Genomic DNA, 16,713 nt, shown 5'->3' with positions numbered 1-16,713 from the left:
TTAAATTTGTAAAAATAATTATAAATTACTAAAATTATTTCCATTTTTGAAAATTTTGTTAGTAATGACTTAATTTTGTTTTTGATAAAAAAATACAAATTATCATAAAACCATATGAATAGAAAATTTTGTTTAATAAATAGTCATATAAAAATATACTATACATCAATGTTAATATTATTTAATTTAATTATATATGTAAAATAGATAAGAATTATTGTTTACATTTATTTACCATAAAATGATTGTAAATAAATAACTATGATTATTTTTCTCTATATGTACACATCAATTTAATTATATACGTAATAGTTACTGTTCTCTCAATTATTTAATATATATATTATTATTATTTTATGATATGTTAAGAACACAAACAAATAATAATTCATAAGAACTTGTGAATATATAGGAGATGATTGGTTGCGGCCGTAGATGTTCTTGACAACTAAAATTTAGTCTAGAGCAATATATGTTAACCAATCAAATTTTTCTTTCCTTAAAAAAACTCACAGCAAAAAATAGTGATTTACAAAGTTACAGCAAAATAATCTACAAAAAAATAAATCTACAGATTAAATTCGACGGCCAAAAACATAAATTTACATCTCATTCCAATCACCCCGTAAACTCTCATTCCGTGTAAGGCTTAGATCTCTTAAACTAGTTCTCTATATTTTCTACATCATAAGTTACTATATCCTTCTTTCTGTATTCTGTATATGTACAAATTATATTTTATTTTGTTTATATGAAAGTTCCAGTTAGTTGTAATTAGAATTTATATAAATTATCTAAGACTAGTTTGAGTGATTTTATTTTATATTCTATCGATTTGTATTTTTATCTAATTTATAAAGTAAAACGAATATCAGTTTATTTGACAATTATTTAGCATAATATTCCTGTTTTGTATAATATACTATTCTGTTTATTGATGAAGTAATCAAAATAGTATTTTATTTAGTGTTGTATACTCAATATGAAAATCTATGCATAATTAAAGAAAATATGGAACTATAAATGCAAAGAAATAGAAAGAAAATCAAGAGATAGTATTATGTTTACAATAGGAAATGAAATTAACTTGAGATATTAGCTAGTCATATATTTATTTTAAATAATATTTTTCTAATACGTTAAATTGCCCGTATTTTTTTAAGAAGTTGATGACAATAACAAAAACTAAAGAAGAAGGGATTGGTGGGCTAAAAATAAAAAAAGTGAGGCGGAGAAGAAAACAGAATAGTGACTAGCTTCTATCTCCATCATATTTTCTTGTAAGTTTTATTATATTTAAAGAATTCCTGAATAAACTCTTAGTAACAAAGAAAACAAGAAAAGGAGAGTCCAGAAAAAGAAAGCCAGAGAGAAAAAGAAAACGATACCTAAGTTAAATTTGTACCTCTCTCTTTTCTTCCTGCAGCAAACTCCACAGGTATCTCTTCTCATCTGCTCTCTCCATATGTTTTTGTTCATCAGTTATAGATGATGTATATAGAAAAAAAACAGCATAAGACCTTGTTGACTCTCTCTCTTTGTCTTTCTTTCTTAGTTATATTCATGAGAAGAGGATTGAAAGATTGACATAGGAATAGCCAAAAAAAACTTGAAGACTCTTCACAATAATTCTATGTCCCAAGATTACCACCACCATCATCATCAACAACACCAAGGAGGAATCTTCAGCTTCTCTAATGGATTCGACCGATTAGATTCGACCAGCTTAACAACTCAGCAGAAGCAAGAACATCAAAGGGTAAAAATGGACGAGGAATCCTCAGTCGCCGGAAGTGGTATTCCGGTCTACGAAACAGCCGGAATATTATCAGATATGTTTAACTTTCCCGGTAGCAGCGGTGCAGTAGGAGGAGGAGATCCTGACCACGACCAATCTTTCCGGTCAAATAGACAGTTTCTTGAGAAGCAACATGATCAGAATATTCCGGCGAATTCCGCCGCCGCCATGCAGTTATTTTTAATGAATCCTCCGCCACCGCAACAACCACTGTCTCCGTCATCTACAACCTCCACAAGAAGCCACCACAACAATTCCTCAACTCTTCACATGTTACTACCGAATCCATCTCACCAGCAAGGCTACACAAGTACTATGTCTATGCATCAAATTCCACATCAGCATCAAGAACAACTGACGTGGCAGTCTTCCTCTTCTTCCGACCATCATCATCATCATCATTACAACAGCCAAACCGAGATCGGAACCATCCACAGCGGTGGACAAGGCTTGTCCCTATCTCTCTCGTCGTCTTTAGAGGCTGCAGCAAAAGCGGAAGAGTATAGAAATATTTACTATGGAAGCAAAACTACTCTTCTTGCTGACTACCCTCAACATCATCTCAGATCATCTCCGGCGGTTGCGGCGGCTTCTTCTTCTACCGTAGGAGCGATCAATATCCTAAGATCCTCGAGGTACACGAAGGCCGCTCAAGAGTTGTTGGAGGAGTTTTGCACCGTTGGAAGAGGATTTTCTAAGAAAAATAAACTTAGGAACAGTTCAAACCCTAATACTAGTGGTGGCGACGGTGGCTCTCCATCGTCGGCTGGAGCAATTAAAGATCAGCCTCCTTTGTCGGCGTCTGATCGGATTGAGCACCAAAGAAGGAAAGTGAAGCTACTCGCCATGCTTGAAGAGGTATGTTTCCTTAATCTAGTTTTCAATCTTGATTTTTGACTTGGTTCTTAATTTAGTGATAGTAACTCATTTTACGTAAACACTTCTCATGATTTTTTTTTTTTTGAGAAAATACTTTTCATGAAGTCTCATAAAATTCATATAGTTTTAGTCAAATACTCCATTGGTCCAGATTTTATTATTATAAAGAAACAAGAAACGTGATATGACTGGATTGAACTCTTTGTTTTGACTCGATTAATTTAGTAGAACTGGTCATGAATTTGATTTTTTTACTAGAGTCTGATTACACAATCCTAGCTGCCATCATTTATATAAAATTTTGAATCAATTTATTCGTGTGACGGTCGTATTATAAGGTATACTGAGGAATATTTTGATGCTTAGCGTTTGGTGGAATCGATTAATCAAAGAAAAATGATTATGCTTAAAAGAAATGGCGTTTCCTTCTCCATATAAGCTACTGCGTACTATCTCCTACGTCTAGCCCTTAACCTTAATTATTTACCCATAGTTGAATTATTCTATTTCTAGTTGACTTAATTTTCTCACTAATTTTTTTATTTATTTTATGCTTGGGCTGGTATATAAAAACTTTGGAGTATTATTTTCTCTGGTCCTCAAATTTTATTACTGTCTCATCTGAACGTAAATAATTACTCTCATTTGTTTTTTTTTTTTTTGAGTTTGGAGATTTTTCATCATTAGTATTTTGATCGATGAATCTCGACACAAATATATTCCTCGTGAAAAGATCTCTAAACTGTATATTAATCACGTGAACACATAACACACAAGCTATCAATAACATTGATTAAAAGAAAAAGCCAATATTAAATATGTATGGATTGTATAACGTATAGTTTTATTTTGTTGGCAGGTGGACCGACGGTACAACCATTACTGCGAGCAAATGCAGATGGTTGTGAACTCTTTCGACATAGTAATGGGCCACGGTGCGGCGTTACCGTACACCGCCTTAGCTCAAAAGGCTATGTCTAGGCATTTTCGATGCCTTAAAGATGCGGTTGCGGCTCAACTTAGGCAGATCTGTGAACTTCTTGGGGACAAAGATGCAGCTGGAATATCTTCTTCCGGATTAACTAAAGGTGAAACGCCGCGGTTGCGTTTGCTAGAACAGAGTTTGCGTCAACAACGTGCGTTTCATCAAATGGGGATGATGGAACAAGAAGCTTGGCGGCCACAACGCGGTTTGCCTGAACGCTCCGTTAATATCCTTAGAGCTTGGCTCTTCGAACATTTTCTCCACCCGTAAGTAAATTCTTTTATTTTTACCTTTCCCCATAATTCCTTAATCCTTATCATAAGTCATTTACAATAAAATAAATTAATTTTCAAAAAACTGAGCAAAAGTATTAATTTCTTGTTATTTCATCTGTGCTTTCTTTAGATTTATGTCAGTGGAATTTGCTATTTTATTGTTAGTCAGAGTTATCGAAAAAATGGAAACAAAGCAAAAGACTAGTGTTTTTGTACTTTTTTACCTCTCTGTCAATTGCTTTATGAGTAAAAACAAAACAGAAAAAGAACTGGATCTATCTATGTAATCATCAGCTTTTCTTTTGTCTCTTAGATTCTCACGCCCTTGTTAGTAAAGAAAGAGAAAGCCTGTACTTTTTCTTGCATATACTTGATTGTGTTGTATACAGAGAAAATATAAGGAAAATAATTTAGATTGTGTTTAGGGCAAAGAGAGAGTGATGTCATTTTCTGGTCTCTTTCTCAGGTATCCAAGCGATGCAGATAAGCACCTCTTGGCTCGCCAGACTGGTTTATCCAGAAACCAGGTCAGTATAAAATATGAATATGTTATATATATAGGAAATATATATATAGTATATGTCTACTCCATAAGCATAGAACAATAAAAATAAATATTTTCATCAATCAAATACTTGATTATGTTTTAAACAGGCTATGTTTCCAGGTATCCTAGTCTTAGGCAATATTGTGGATTCTTCTTAACTAATATACAATTCATCAATCAAATACTTTAAATTTTTTTAAGATTCGATAGAATAAAATAACGTTTTTCTCCCTTTATATGAACTTAATATTTTAAACATGTGAATCCAAACACTGTCAAACATTTACATTTGAAATAATCGAACTCTCTATACTTATATACTATCGTGAAGTTTTGTTTTTGGTTATATTGTGAAGTTCGTTTTATATAATTAGAACTACATTAACACTTTGATTTATGGCCCAAAGTACATGTAGAATTTGTTTAGAAGTTACCATCACAAGAGAAAGATCGTTATACCTAACTTTTCTATTGAGGAAAGAAGCAACATGTATGAGTAAACTAACTAGTAGGAGTAACTAACTTGAGATAAATCTTTTGCATGGGTTTGTTTCTTTCCTTCTTTTGGTTTGATATGACAGAGAAATACCATGTGTTTTGCCTTCCACTCACTATAAACTTTTCTTGGGATTCGTTTTGTTACAAACATAAGAGAGAGAGAATGATGAGAGAGAAAGCGATACACATTAAAGACTCAAAAGGGACCATTTTTTCCTCAAGTACATCAAAATTTGCAGCTTTCAATTATCCTGAAGAAACCCTCAATTTCTTGCATACATTAAATAACCAAATGACAAACGAAAAAAAGAACTCATTGTTTCTTTCGATATAACTGTTATCATTAACTTGGTGAAATTTTTTGTCTTTTATATTCAGGTATCAAATTGGTTCATAAATGCTAGGGTTCGATTATGGAAACCAATGGTGGAAGAAATGTATCAACAAGAATCAAAAGAAAGAGAAAGAGAAGCATTAGAAGAAAGTGAACAAGATCAAGAACCAAGAAACAACAACAACGACAAGAGCACAAAATCCAACAACAATGATAGCAACCTCACTCCAGTTCGGACCACTTCACAAACTTCAATGACAGCTGCACAATCAGCAACAACCGCACCCGAAGCAGGAGTAGCGACAGGCCACCGTCTAAGATCATCCGACATCAATGCTTACGAAAACGACCCTTCCTCCTCCTATACCAACGTCGCCGCAGTCTCTAGTTACGCTGGTCCAACCGCATTTTCTGCGGTTGCTACTTGTCAGAAAGGTATTGGAGGATTTGATGATACTAACATGGATGGTGATAATGTTATAAGTTTTGGTACAAACCCTACTGGTGACGTGTCACTCACGCTTGGTCTACGCCATGTTAGCAATATGCCTGATCAACGCTTCCTTCTGCGATAGAGAGTTTGGGGTTGGTGGTTGGTTTGATTTTGTTACTACACTTATTTAACTAATATCTGTTTTCATTATTGTATTCAAAATCTATTTAAACTCTCACAAGAATACTTTAGAATTTAGATCATCCTTTTTTTCTTTTACTTGGTTTTCTTCTTGCAAACTAGAAGACAACAATTTAACATCATATTGTAACTGTACAAAACTACAACTTAATGTTTTCTTTCACTGTTTTGTTTGTCTAATCCTAATATTTTCTCTAATCTTAATTTATGTGTAAAAAAATTAAATTGGTGGTTAGTATGAAACGGAGAGAGTATCACTTACCGTACTATCAGAGTATTTTATATATTAGATTCAGATTATTACGAGTTGAAGTCACTTTTGGATACTCACTCAAATTCGGGTTTTCAGGACTATCACATATTTTTATTAGAAACATCACAAAAAGTTATTTAAGAACTCAAAAATTAAATAAAACTAATACTTCTTCCATTTCATAAAAATGTTTGTTTTATAAAAAATATATTACAGTTGACAAAAAAATATATTTCAAGAAATAAATTATTTGTATTTTAATGTATTTTTGAATATTTTTATCAAACTTATTATGATTAAAAATTTGCATTTACTGAATACTTTCTAGTTTAAAATTATGATAAATAGATAATCATAACATAGATATATTTAATTTTTTAAAATATATTTTATTAATATATGTGAAAAGATTCTGAAACATACATCATTTTGAAATGAAAAAGAGTATATAACATATAAATTACTTGAACAGTGATCTAAACCTAACATAAAATGAAATTGAATATTTAAATTATTTATTTTGGTTTTAGATACTAATTTTATATATTCATTTGTATTTTTGGATATTTATTGGAATATGGATTCAGGGTTTCGGAAAATTTGGACCTTTTGTGATATTCTACATATATTTTTTTGGGTTCCAGTCGGTCAGTTCTGATAATATCTGGTATTTGAACAATTGTGCAACAGGATGCGTGTGGATATTTTTATATATTGGATCAAATTCGTATTTTCGCATCCGATTCATATTCGTATTTCAAATCCGTTTTTTTTTTCAGCTCTAGTCACTGCACGATGCTTCCTTGATCTTCCAGGAAGATGATGGTGAAGAGAACCAAAAACCTTAGTAGACCTAGGAGAAATTTGGTAGTAAAAAGCCCAAATATATGAAAGCCCAATATGATTCAAGAGCGTGCTGTTTTCCCCTCCTATACCGGGATGATGTTCTGCCTTTGTGAAATGTTTGTTATTGCGTAGGATTCTAGTCATGTCACTGTCCGAGACTCCATAGAAGAAAGTTCTTAATGGGTTAAGTACACATTGATGAATAATATCGATTATGTTAGTTAAGAAGATCAATCACCAAAAATCCAGTGCATTTAACTTAACCGATATAGAGAAAAGAGGGTTGATTTAACTTTAATATAGTAGTTTCTGATTACGGCGCAATGCTTTAGGTCTTTAGCCACCATCCTAGGTCCTAACGAGACCAGTGGACACAAAGAATGTAGCAATCGCTATCCTCAAGAATATCACAAATAAATTTTATTGGTTGTCCATCCCATGAACATCTGGAGATATTCTACTCTCATTAAAAAGCATAAAGATAAACAGTGAATCAATACGAAAGGTTTTAGGAAATAAGTAAGAGTGCATATAAGAGCAACTCCAATGGTGTTATCACCATTGGAGTCCTTACCATTATTAAACTATTTCTTTTTCTAATTTGAATAATTAAGGATTCTAGTCTAAATTCTATGTCCAATGGTGTTCTCCTTAAAATCTCTTAATTATTCTTTCTTCAGTACAACACACAAAACACAGTTCTTGCTCTCCACAAAACACAGTCTCGATCATCTTCACTAACAACTGAGCCAAGCCAAATGCAAGAAGCGAACCAATCAATGGAGTCCAATTCCTCATATCATTCTTTTGGTCAAACGCTAATACGAACTGAGCATTGTTAAGCATTAAGCACCACGCCATTCACTAAAAGATCACTCTTTCTAACGAAATCCTCATCACTCTTAAACATCCGAGCTAAGTATATCGTCAATACAACACATTCTCGAATTAATCATCAAATCAAAATCTAGAAACTTTTCTAAGTAGCAGCTAATAAAGTTAAGGACTTTGGACCTTTGATGACCTCAGTGAGCTCTTTCTCTTCTTTTCCAAACACTTCCTTCTTGGCAGGTTCCTCTTCTTCGTTCACAAAGCTGTTATCAAAGCTAATGGGCATCTCTCCGCTGGTATCGAACACGACCTTATCACCACCCTCCTCCTCCTTCAAGAGCTTTGTTGTTGAATCATTACCCGTTGAATGTTGTGACGGCTTGAACGGAGGTGGTAGCATGGCGGGTTCGAGGGATGAAGAGAACAGAGGAGGGAGAAGGAAAGTGTTGGTATGGGAGTTGATAGCACGTGACGATGGTTGAGGAACCCAATTGCAGGGGAGGAAGAAGATGATCTCGTTAATAACAGACTCCATTGATGAGAGGGAAAAAAACAGAGGAGGTGGAGAAAAAAGAGGATTGAGAATCAGAGAATCATGAGGAGAAGAAGGAGAGATTTTTAATTAAAGGATCCGACAAAAATTTTCAGAAACTCAGAAACTCAAGTGGAAACCTAATTAACATTGGAGAAGATTGGAAGGCGATGGAAGAAGAGAGGGGAGAAAAGAGGACGCCAGCTCACTAAAGATCAACCATAAAAAAATCCTTAGTTAAGGATTTTATCTTAGAGTAACGTTACTTTTTAATATTATTTTAATCTAATTGCATAAATATTAGCGCTAAGGATTGGCTAAGATGCAGCGTTGCAGATGGTCTAACTAACACACAATTACGAAAAGGTTTTCTTTTGGAAAAGTGGATATTGTACACATTTTTAAGGTGGACGTTTGGTAGTAAACTTTATATGTAATAGATATTTATTAGTTTCTTTTTTTTCTCTACTTTTTCGTTCTTGTTTTTGGTTTTATATGGTTTTGTGTAGAGATACTAGCAAAGCAAAATGATTGTGTCGATGTCTCGCGGATGACAAATTTGGTTACAAAACTTACTGTTTGCATGTTTGTCCAATACACATAGAACATCATTAGTTTATAATGCATACATATATGTATGTACGTAGTGGAAGAAATATTATTTTAAAAAGCTCATGAATGGTAATGTATTCAATCTTAGTCAGGAATCATGTGTATAATATACTATGTTTTAAACATCTTTTCTTGACTTTTTCCTTTTGTTTACAAGGTGGTTTAGACGTTTACATAATTACATAAATAATCACATAGTCGGTTATAAACACACAAAAAAAATCTCATCACCATATGTATAGGAGTTATTGTTCATAGTTATGTTTTCGTTCGTTTTGACCAAATTTTTCGCAGTCTCTTCACTATTATAATTGGAAATCTTATTATTGAGATGAATGTATTTAATAATAAATATATATAGGAAAGGTCACAAAATGATTTTTAGAACGTGTGAAATATTAACAAATCATGAAAAGTTTGAAATAGTTTGTTGCAAAAAAAAATCGAGATATGGTGGGCTCGACCGACTGATATCTACTGCTTCAGCTATGTCGGATCTAAAATTTGACCATAACTATTCAGTAAAGGATTTTGAACCAAAAAAAAAAACACTATTCAGTAAAGGACACAATATGATTTTACAACGTGTGGAATAAAAATCATGAAAAGTTTGAAATAATTTGTGGCAAATATATCGATGGTTGATTGGACCGACTATATCTACTGCTTCAATTAAGTCAGATCTAAATTTTGATTATAACTTTTTTTAGTCTAACAGTATTATACTTCAGAAATTAATTAATACCAATGAGTAATGAATTAAAGCTAATTCCATATCTTCGGAAATGCTAGAGGCAAAGAATCTAAAACAAAGAACACAATAAATGATAAACATCTAGAAGCTGAATTTACGTGGAAAAGACAAGAAACAATACTGCACAGTACTACTATATAAAGATTAAATTCTTTCATAAAGAAACAATACTACTACAGAAAGAGAGTGTTCATATTTAGCAATAAATGTTGAGGACAGTCGCAATAATAAACAAAAAGTTCCATACAAGTTAGGGATGGGCGTTCGGATACCCGTTCGGGTTCGGATCGGGTATTTCGGATTTTCGGGTATTTCGGTATAGGAGTATAAAACCCGTTCGGGTATTTCTATACTTCGGGTCGGGTTCGGGTATTTTTAATTCGGGTTCGGTTATTTCGGGTCGGGTTTTCGGATATTTAGATTTTGCGAAAAAAAATTAACTTCTTCATTTCTCAAGTTCTTTCTATTTAAAAATATATTTTTTACTTAACTGATATTTTATTTTTAATACATTGAATGATTTGAAGATAAAATCTTAAAAATAAAGATACCAATTTGATTATTGTTTTAAAATTTTAACTATAGCTTTTGTTAATTCATGAAACAAAAATTTAGACATGCATTTTAAGCATTTTAAATGAGTAAAAGATCAATTTTCTTGCAATTATATGTATATTATCTAATTTTGAACCATGTGTATAATTAATATAAATATTTTGAATAAAATTAGAGAAGTAAACTATGAATATATGGTTAATGGTATATAAGTTCGGTTATCTTCGGATATCCATTCGGGTTCGGGTATTACCCGTTCGGGTTCGGATATCCGATCTCTCATAATTCAATATCCTTTCGGGTATTTTGCTACTTCGGTTCGGATTTCGGTTCGGGTTTTTCGGGTCGGGTTCGGGTACCACTTCGGATATCGGGTAAAGTGCCCACTCCTAATACAAGTCATAAATGGATTGGCCAATGGCTACATCGTAGATGACTGGAAGATCGAACAAACAGCTGGACTTTTGGAATTAAGAGGCTTTAATATCAAGGTCATCTATAAAATTGATTATGGATTGTACTAAAACTCTTTGTTTTATAAATGGTCCCAAGCTTATCATGTAATCATGTAACACCGTTTACTATTTTTTTGGTTCTCAATCCAGATAGTCATTTAAAAATGAAGCTACAGAAAACATACTTCCAGTCTGATCTTATTTATATGGCCATGTGGGTCACACATAACATTCAAATGAGACGTTTTAAATGCTAAAGAGTTTAACGTGATACAAATTAGGTTGACATGAAATATATTAGAAAGAAAATTATAGTACAACCTGAAGAAAAATAAATTAGAACTCAGGTTTCTTTAATAGACACAAGAATGGACTGATTAAAGAACCAAATGTATACGATTGTGTAATACTAACACAGATGCATAATTGCATATATATGCATGTATGTATTTTGACTATTTTGTGTAACCTTGTATTTTAATTTATCTCGCAATATAAGACCGCGTTACGAGATTTTTGGAACCAGTCAAATAACATGTATATCTCTGTTTCTTACAAAAAAAAAACATGTATATCTCTGTGTATCCAAAAGATGAAATCTAATATGGTTAGTATGATGGATGATCTACTTTTTTACCAAAATCCAAAAATGTGTCTTCTTGGGTAAAAGGAATGTGCAAGAATATGAATTTTATTCGACAGATGCCACAACACGACGAGAGATTTTACTACTAAGCATCACTAAACCATAAAACATAAATATTTTATTATTGTTGTTATTATTGAATAATTAATTAACATCTAAATATTAAGAAAAAAACTAACAAATGTTATAATTCAATTTTCTAGCGTTTTTTTGGATAATTTGTTGGATGATTATACTTCTTTTTCTATTTTAATTGTAAAAAGATATCCTTGATATTAATGATGGTCTCTAACTACTAAAATCCCAAAAGAGAACTTTCCGAACATTGCTAATTTGCAAATTCCTCTTAATTAAATGACTTAAGATACCCCAACATAATTACAACTATCCACAAATTCCAAAACTACCCTTCACTCTTCTATCGTACTCAACTCCACCGCGTAACACTTCCTCCTCCGACCACTACTACTGCTACCACCACCGTCAGCGTTTCTCCCTTTCCTCCTCACCCCACCAGATCCCACCGTTTCATCACCGGAGCCAACTCCAAGACTATATTTACCAGACACAACAATAGGATCAATACACTTCCGGCGACAACTTCCTCCACCACCACCACCACCACTTCTCATGAGAGCAGAGCTAGCTTTAACGGCCAATGCAGCCATCTCCTCCGCTCCAAGTGGCTCACGAAGCCAACGAAGAGGAAGCACGAAGTATATCTGACCTAGCTGAAGCTCCTCGTCGGCACTGAGAGCTGAAACGGCGTCGTCGAAGTCCATATCGTCTGAGTTACAGATAAAACACATGGGATACTTCTGCAACACGTATCCGACTTTCACGGGGTTCGTAAACTCCATCATCTTCCCGTCTTGCAAGATCAGTTTTGCTGACGCGACTTGTATCGACTCGCTCGAACTGCATATACCCATATGTACGTGTTAATATGATTCTTGGTGACTTGTTGAGTTGACTCGTGAGTCGTGACTCGTTTTCCGGTGAAAGAAGGGATTATTGAGTGGAGATAATGATGTGGAGAAAGGAAGGGGAGATTTGTGTTATAAATAGAGAGAGTTTGTATTACAAAAAAAAAAAATTGGAAGCCACGTAAGACATTGTCGTGTTGTAGACCGGTAGAAGAGTGATGACAGGCTGTATAAGTGGTGGGAAGGATGACAGCTTTGTGATGTTTAGATATTACCCACTATACTTACCATGTCAGGAACTGAGCTCAACTACTATGACTTTCTTCTCTTATTTTTCTCTTGTTATTATGTTTCAATCTTAAATAGAACTGCTTTCGTGTATATAAAAAAGTACCTACTCTACACTAACGCTCTAAATTATTTATAGTACTCTAGTCTTTTAACTTATAGCAGTAAGACCATCTCCAATGTATTTTGCTATTTTCACCTTTAAAATAGAGGTGGGATATGCTCCAATGTATTTCTCTAAAATATCAATCTCTATTTTATAGAGTAAAAAATAGAGGATTGCTATTTCTTCCTCTATAAATAGAGGAAAAAATAGAGATCTCTATAATAGAGAAAGAAATAGAGGTGGGTTGGAGCATTTTCACCTCTAAATGCTATTATAGAAGTGAAAATAGCAATGAGTTGGAGATGCTCTAACAGTCATATATGATGTGTTTTACTAACCTACTCTACAGTCTACACTACTCTACAAAATTCAGGATAAAACTTTGTCGTTGTAAGAAGAAGATAAGACCTATATATCAGAAGACATGTTACGGTAATTGCAAGAAGTTTGTAAGACTTGGTAAGACTTGTAGTAGCTTGTCTTACCAGTGTATATTACTAATGAAAATGAACACACTTGTTTTTCTTGTGTGAATATTATGATTTATGACTATTGTGAACAGAGAAATTATCAACCTACTAACTTGATGTCAGCATTATTTAATATCCTGAAAATAGTGATCTTTATGATAAAGAATATTGAAGTGGTCACGACTTGAGCTAAACAGAGTAAGTACTTTTTGCGACCACGGTTTTACGTATACCTTTGCAAGCAGACTTGTTTGCGGTTTTGGTTTTGGTTTACTAAGTTGCGTAAGGACTACTACTTTACCTTTCTAGTTTCTAATTCTATGTAGACGGTAGAGGCATTAGCATAATCAAAAGTGAAGGTGGGAGAAAGGAAAGATAACATAATCAAGTACTCCCTCTGTTTTTTAAAGATCTATGTTCTAGGAAAAAAATTTATTTTAAAAAAATACATTTTTTATTTTTTTAATGTATTATTTAATAAAAATCTGTTAATTTCAAGAAAATTAATTATGTTTATTGGATTTTTATTGGTTAAAGATTATGGAAAATTGTTATTCACAAAAATCAATGCATTTTTAATGTGATTTCTTAATATATGTGAAAAATGTAGAATATGTATCTTTAAAAAACAGAGAGAGTAATAAATATCAAGCGGCTGTTTTACAATGATTTGATTGTGTTGATAGATTTCAGAGATCAGATGAACTTGAGTATATATCTACATTAGCAAGAAACAATGTAAACATTAATTAACTAATATAATAGACCGTTAATGATAAGAAAACAGCTTATATAAACTTATTTTTAGTACAGGAGGGGTAAAACGAAGCTTTTCATTAGTTTTTTTGGTATAAAACCAAAGTACATAGCTTATCATATCTTATTAAACATGAGTTTTGGGGAATTAGATAGTAATCCTCATCTTAGTTCTCAGTTTGGTTAGTATTATCTCTTGGAATTAACAATTCAGTAAACTCGTAAAGTAATGACTGGATTGTATTCGAATCTGAGCTGATTAACCATTCATGATAATATCACTGCGCAATCTTGGTCGATTGAACTTATATATATGTCTCATGTCCTGTCCAGTGGCAGATCCAGAAACGGTTTTAGTTGGGGGCACAAAACTAAAAATTAAGGCTGGACAAAAAAATTAGAATTTCAACTGAACAAATATGATCCAAAAAGTAGTATTGAATCCGAATCAAAACTGATTAAATTTTCGAATGGGTTTAAAATTTTGGTATCTAGAGAACTGAAACCGAATCCGACATGAACCAAATCCAACCGAACCTAAATATTTCGGGTACCCGAATGTATCTGAAATAGATTTATATACCTAAATATATTAATTATTTTTAGATTTAATGTAAATTTAAAATACATCCAAAATATATAAGATACTTTTAAGTTATCCAAAATACTTGACAATATATAAAAATAGTCAAAAACAAATGTTTAAAATAGCTAAAGTATACTCAAAACACTAAAAATATTTAAAATATATATTGATTGTCTATTCAAATATTTAAACCAAACGAATTTATATGTTGCTTTTATGTATTTTAACATATGTTATTCAAATTTATATGTAATATATTATTTTGTTTATAGATTTTGAGAAATTTAAAGTATATAATGAATTTAAAAAAATTAAAATAATTTAAATGTTATCCAAATCCGAACCGAACTTTTACAGATCCGAATCCAAACCAAAAATTAGAAATACCAGAATGAAATTGGAATTTTTGACCCCAAAAATTCTATTAAATTCAAATGGATATCCGAACGTCAATCCCTACAAAAAAAAATGTTATGAGCTGAGGGCACTTTATCTATTTTTCACTAATGCAACAGCAGTTTAATCACATAAGTATAAGTTTTTTCAAAAGAAAAGAAAAGAGTAGGGGGCACGTGCCCCCGTACCCCTAAACCTACATCCGCCTATGGTCCTGTCCCTAATAAGGAGCCACTACCTAGGTTAGGTTTACTTAGTCCTAAATATAAGATTTTTTATTTCTCACCAGAAAAGTAATGTTCCATTGTTCGGTTTATATGAAATCTGTCGGGTTTGGTTTACGTATAGGTTTTATACCACAAAAATTAAACTGTAGTAATAAAATATTTAAATTGTCCAAAAAGTAATAAAGATATAAATATAAATATATGTAGAAGGAGGTGTGGCTTTAGACTATTTTCAACTGATCAATTTTTTAATATAGTAACTATATAATATAGTTAAATTCTACTTCAATGATATTATGTTTTAAAATGAAAATTGAGTAATAAACAAAACATAAACGAATTATTTTATTTATAAATCATATTCATTTTTATTCCATTATAATAAAATACAGAATATAGTTGAAATATTTTTATCTTAAATTTTATTTTATAATAAATAATAAAGTATGTTTGAAAATGATTTTAGCATAGTACACTCCAGAAATAGAAAGTGATAGATGTCATTAAGTCAAGTAGAGATAACATTAGTTACTGTGATAGAGGTCTCCGGTTCAAGTGACCACTGAAACGAAATTAATATTATATGTTGTAGTTTCGAGACCGGAACAATTAGAGCATTTTTATCGGTGTAACTTTTAAGAGAGTTTTAACCGTATGGACCCACGTTTTTGTTAAAACCTTTCCCTCTTTCCTCTTATGCAAGAGGCAATTCTTAAGCTTTTTGCGGGTTCCGCTTTTCTATTCTTCTCTGTGATTGGTTAAATTTTTTTATTTTTTTAATCGGATATAAAATAAAAAAGAAGTTTAAGAATCATTTTTAGAGTCTTAGCGATGTGGATGCTCTTAAAGATTCGGCTTGAACTTCCTGGTAATTCAGAAAAAAAGAAACATAACCAAGGAGTGTAGGAACAGTAGCAAAAAGAAAGTGCAAGGAGAACGGCATGGCTTAATATGCTATAGCAACTTGTCATATGTTGGTGCCTATCGACATGGCTCGTTACTGTTTATAGACTTTAAATCATAAACCATATATCCTAAATTTTATAAGATTTATGTTTTATCCACGGGTTTATGGTTTTTCTAAAGGTTTATGGTTTATCAAAGAGTTTAAAATTTAAGATTTAGGGTTTATGGTTCAGTGTTTTGTTTACGGTGTTAAAATTATTTTTTAAAATTCGTTTTAACTACTATTTTTATTTATTTTTTATTATATAAAAATATAATATAACTTGGTAATTATCTATTTTTCTTAAAAAATACAGAATATATAATAACGAATTTCTATCGGTTGGTAAACCTACATGTTCACCCCGAGGGATGGACCCAAGAATAAATCTTGTTTAAATGACTATTATGGTATAAATTTTGATTTAAGATAGATTTAGGAAATAATTTACTATTAATTAGGAAAAACAATAAATGCTTAAACTTAGGATTATTTATTACTTCATTGGCAATGATATGCAAATAATGTTAAGGGTGAATCTATATTTGTATTTTTATTTTATTAACATAGATACAAAT

The 16,713-nt window shown here is 32.0% G+C and overlaps 3 protein-coding genes across 3 annotated transcripts; 1 reads left to right on the top strand and 2 right to left on the bottom strand.

Annotated features, from left to right (window-relative positions):
• The first annotated feature begins 1,281 nt into the window (after nucleotides 1-1,281).
• Nucleotides 1,282-6,148, top strand: LOC130500965 (BEL1-like homeodomain protein 2). The gene is made up of 5 exons (XM_056995878.1): nucleotides 1,282-1,438; nucleotides 1,556-2,656; nucleotides 3,537-3,928; nucleotides 4,404-4,464; nucleotides 5,361-6,148. The coding sequence occupies exons 2-5, from the start codon at nucleotides 1,634-1,636 to the stop codon at nucleotides 5,889-5,891; spliced, it is 2,007 nt and encodes a 668-aa protein (XP_056851858.1). The 5' UTR covers nucleotides 1,282-1,438; nucleotides 1,556-1,633; the 3' UTR covers nucleotides 5,892-6,148.
• A 1,544-nt stretch (nucleotides 6,149-7,692) lies between these two features.
• LOC130500962 (uncharacterized) lies at nucleotides 7,693-8,723 on the bottom strand. Its single transcript, XM_056995872.1, has 2 exons — nucleotides 8,064-8,723; nucleotides 7,693-7,964 (listed from the first exon to the last, which is right to left on the bottom strand). The coding sequence occupies exons 1-2, from the start codon at nucleotides 8,413-8,415 to the stop codon at nucleotides 7,888-7,890; spliced, it is 429 nt and encodes a 142-aa protein (XP_056851852.1). The 5' UTR covers nucleotides 8,416-8,723; the 3' UTR covers nucleotides 7,693-7,887.
• A 2,873-nt stretch (nucleotides 8,724-11,596) lies between these two features.
• On the bottom strand, nucleotides 11,597-12,728 carry LOC108851746 (uncharacterized). The gene has a single exon (XM_018625212.2). It carries the CDS (start codon nucleotides 12,364-12,366, stop codon nucleotides 11,845-11,847), a length of 522 nt encoding a protein of 173 aa, XP_018480714.1. The 5' UTR covers nucleotides 12,367-12,728; the 3' UTR covers nucleotides 11,597-11,844.
• Nucleotides 12,729-16,713: the final 3,985 nt, after the last annotated feature.

The sequence above is a fragment of the Raphanus sativus genome, unplaced genomic scaffold, assembly GCF_000801105.2.
Source record: "Raphanus sativus cultivar WK10039 unplaced genomic scaffold, ASM80110v3 Scaffold0066, whole genome shotgun sequence".
NCBI classification, from domain to species: Eukaryota; Viridiplantae; Streptophyta; class Magnoliopsida; order Brassicales; family Brassicaceae; genus Raphanus; species Raphanus sativus.
The sequence above is the reverse complement of the archived record's forward strand: the minus strand, read 5'-3'. Positions and strand labels throughout refer to the sequence as shown.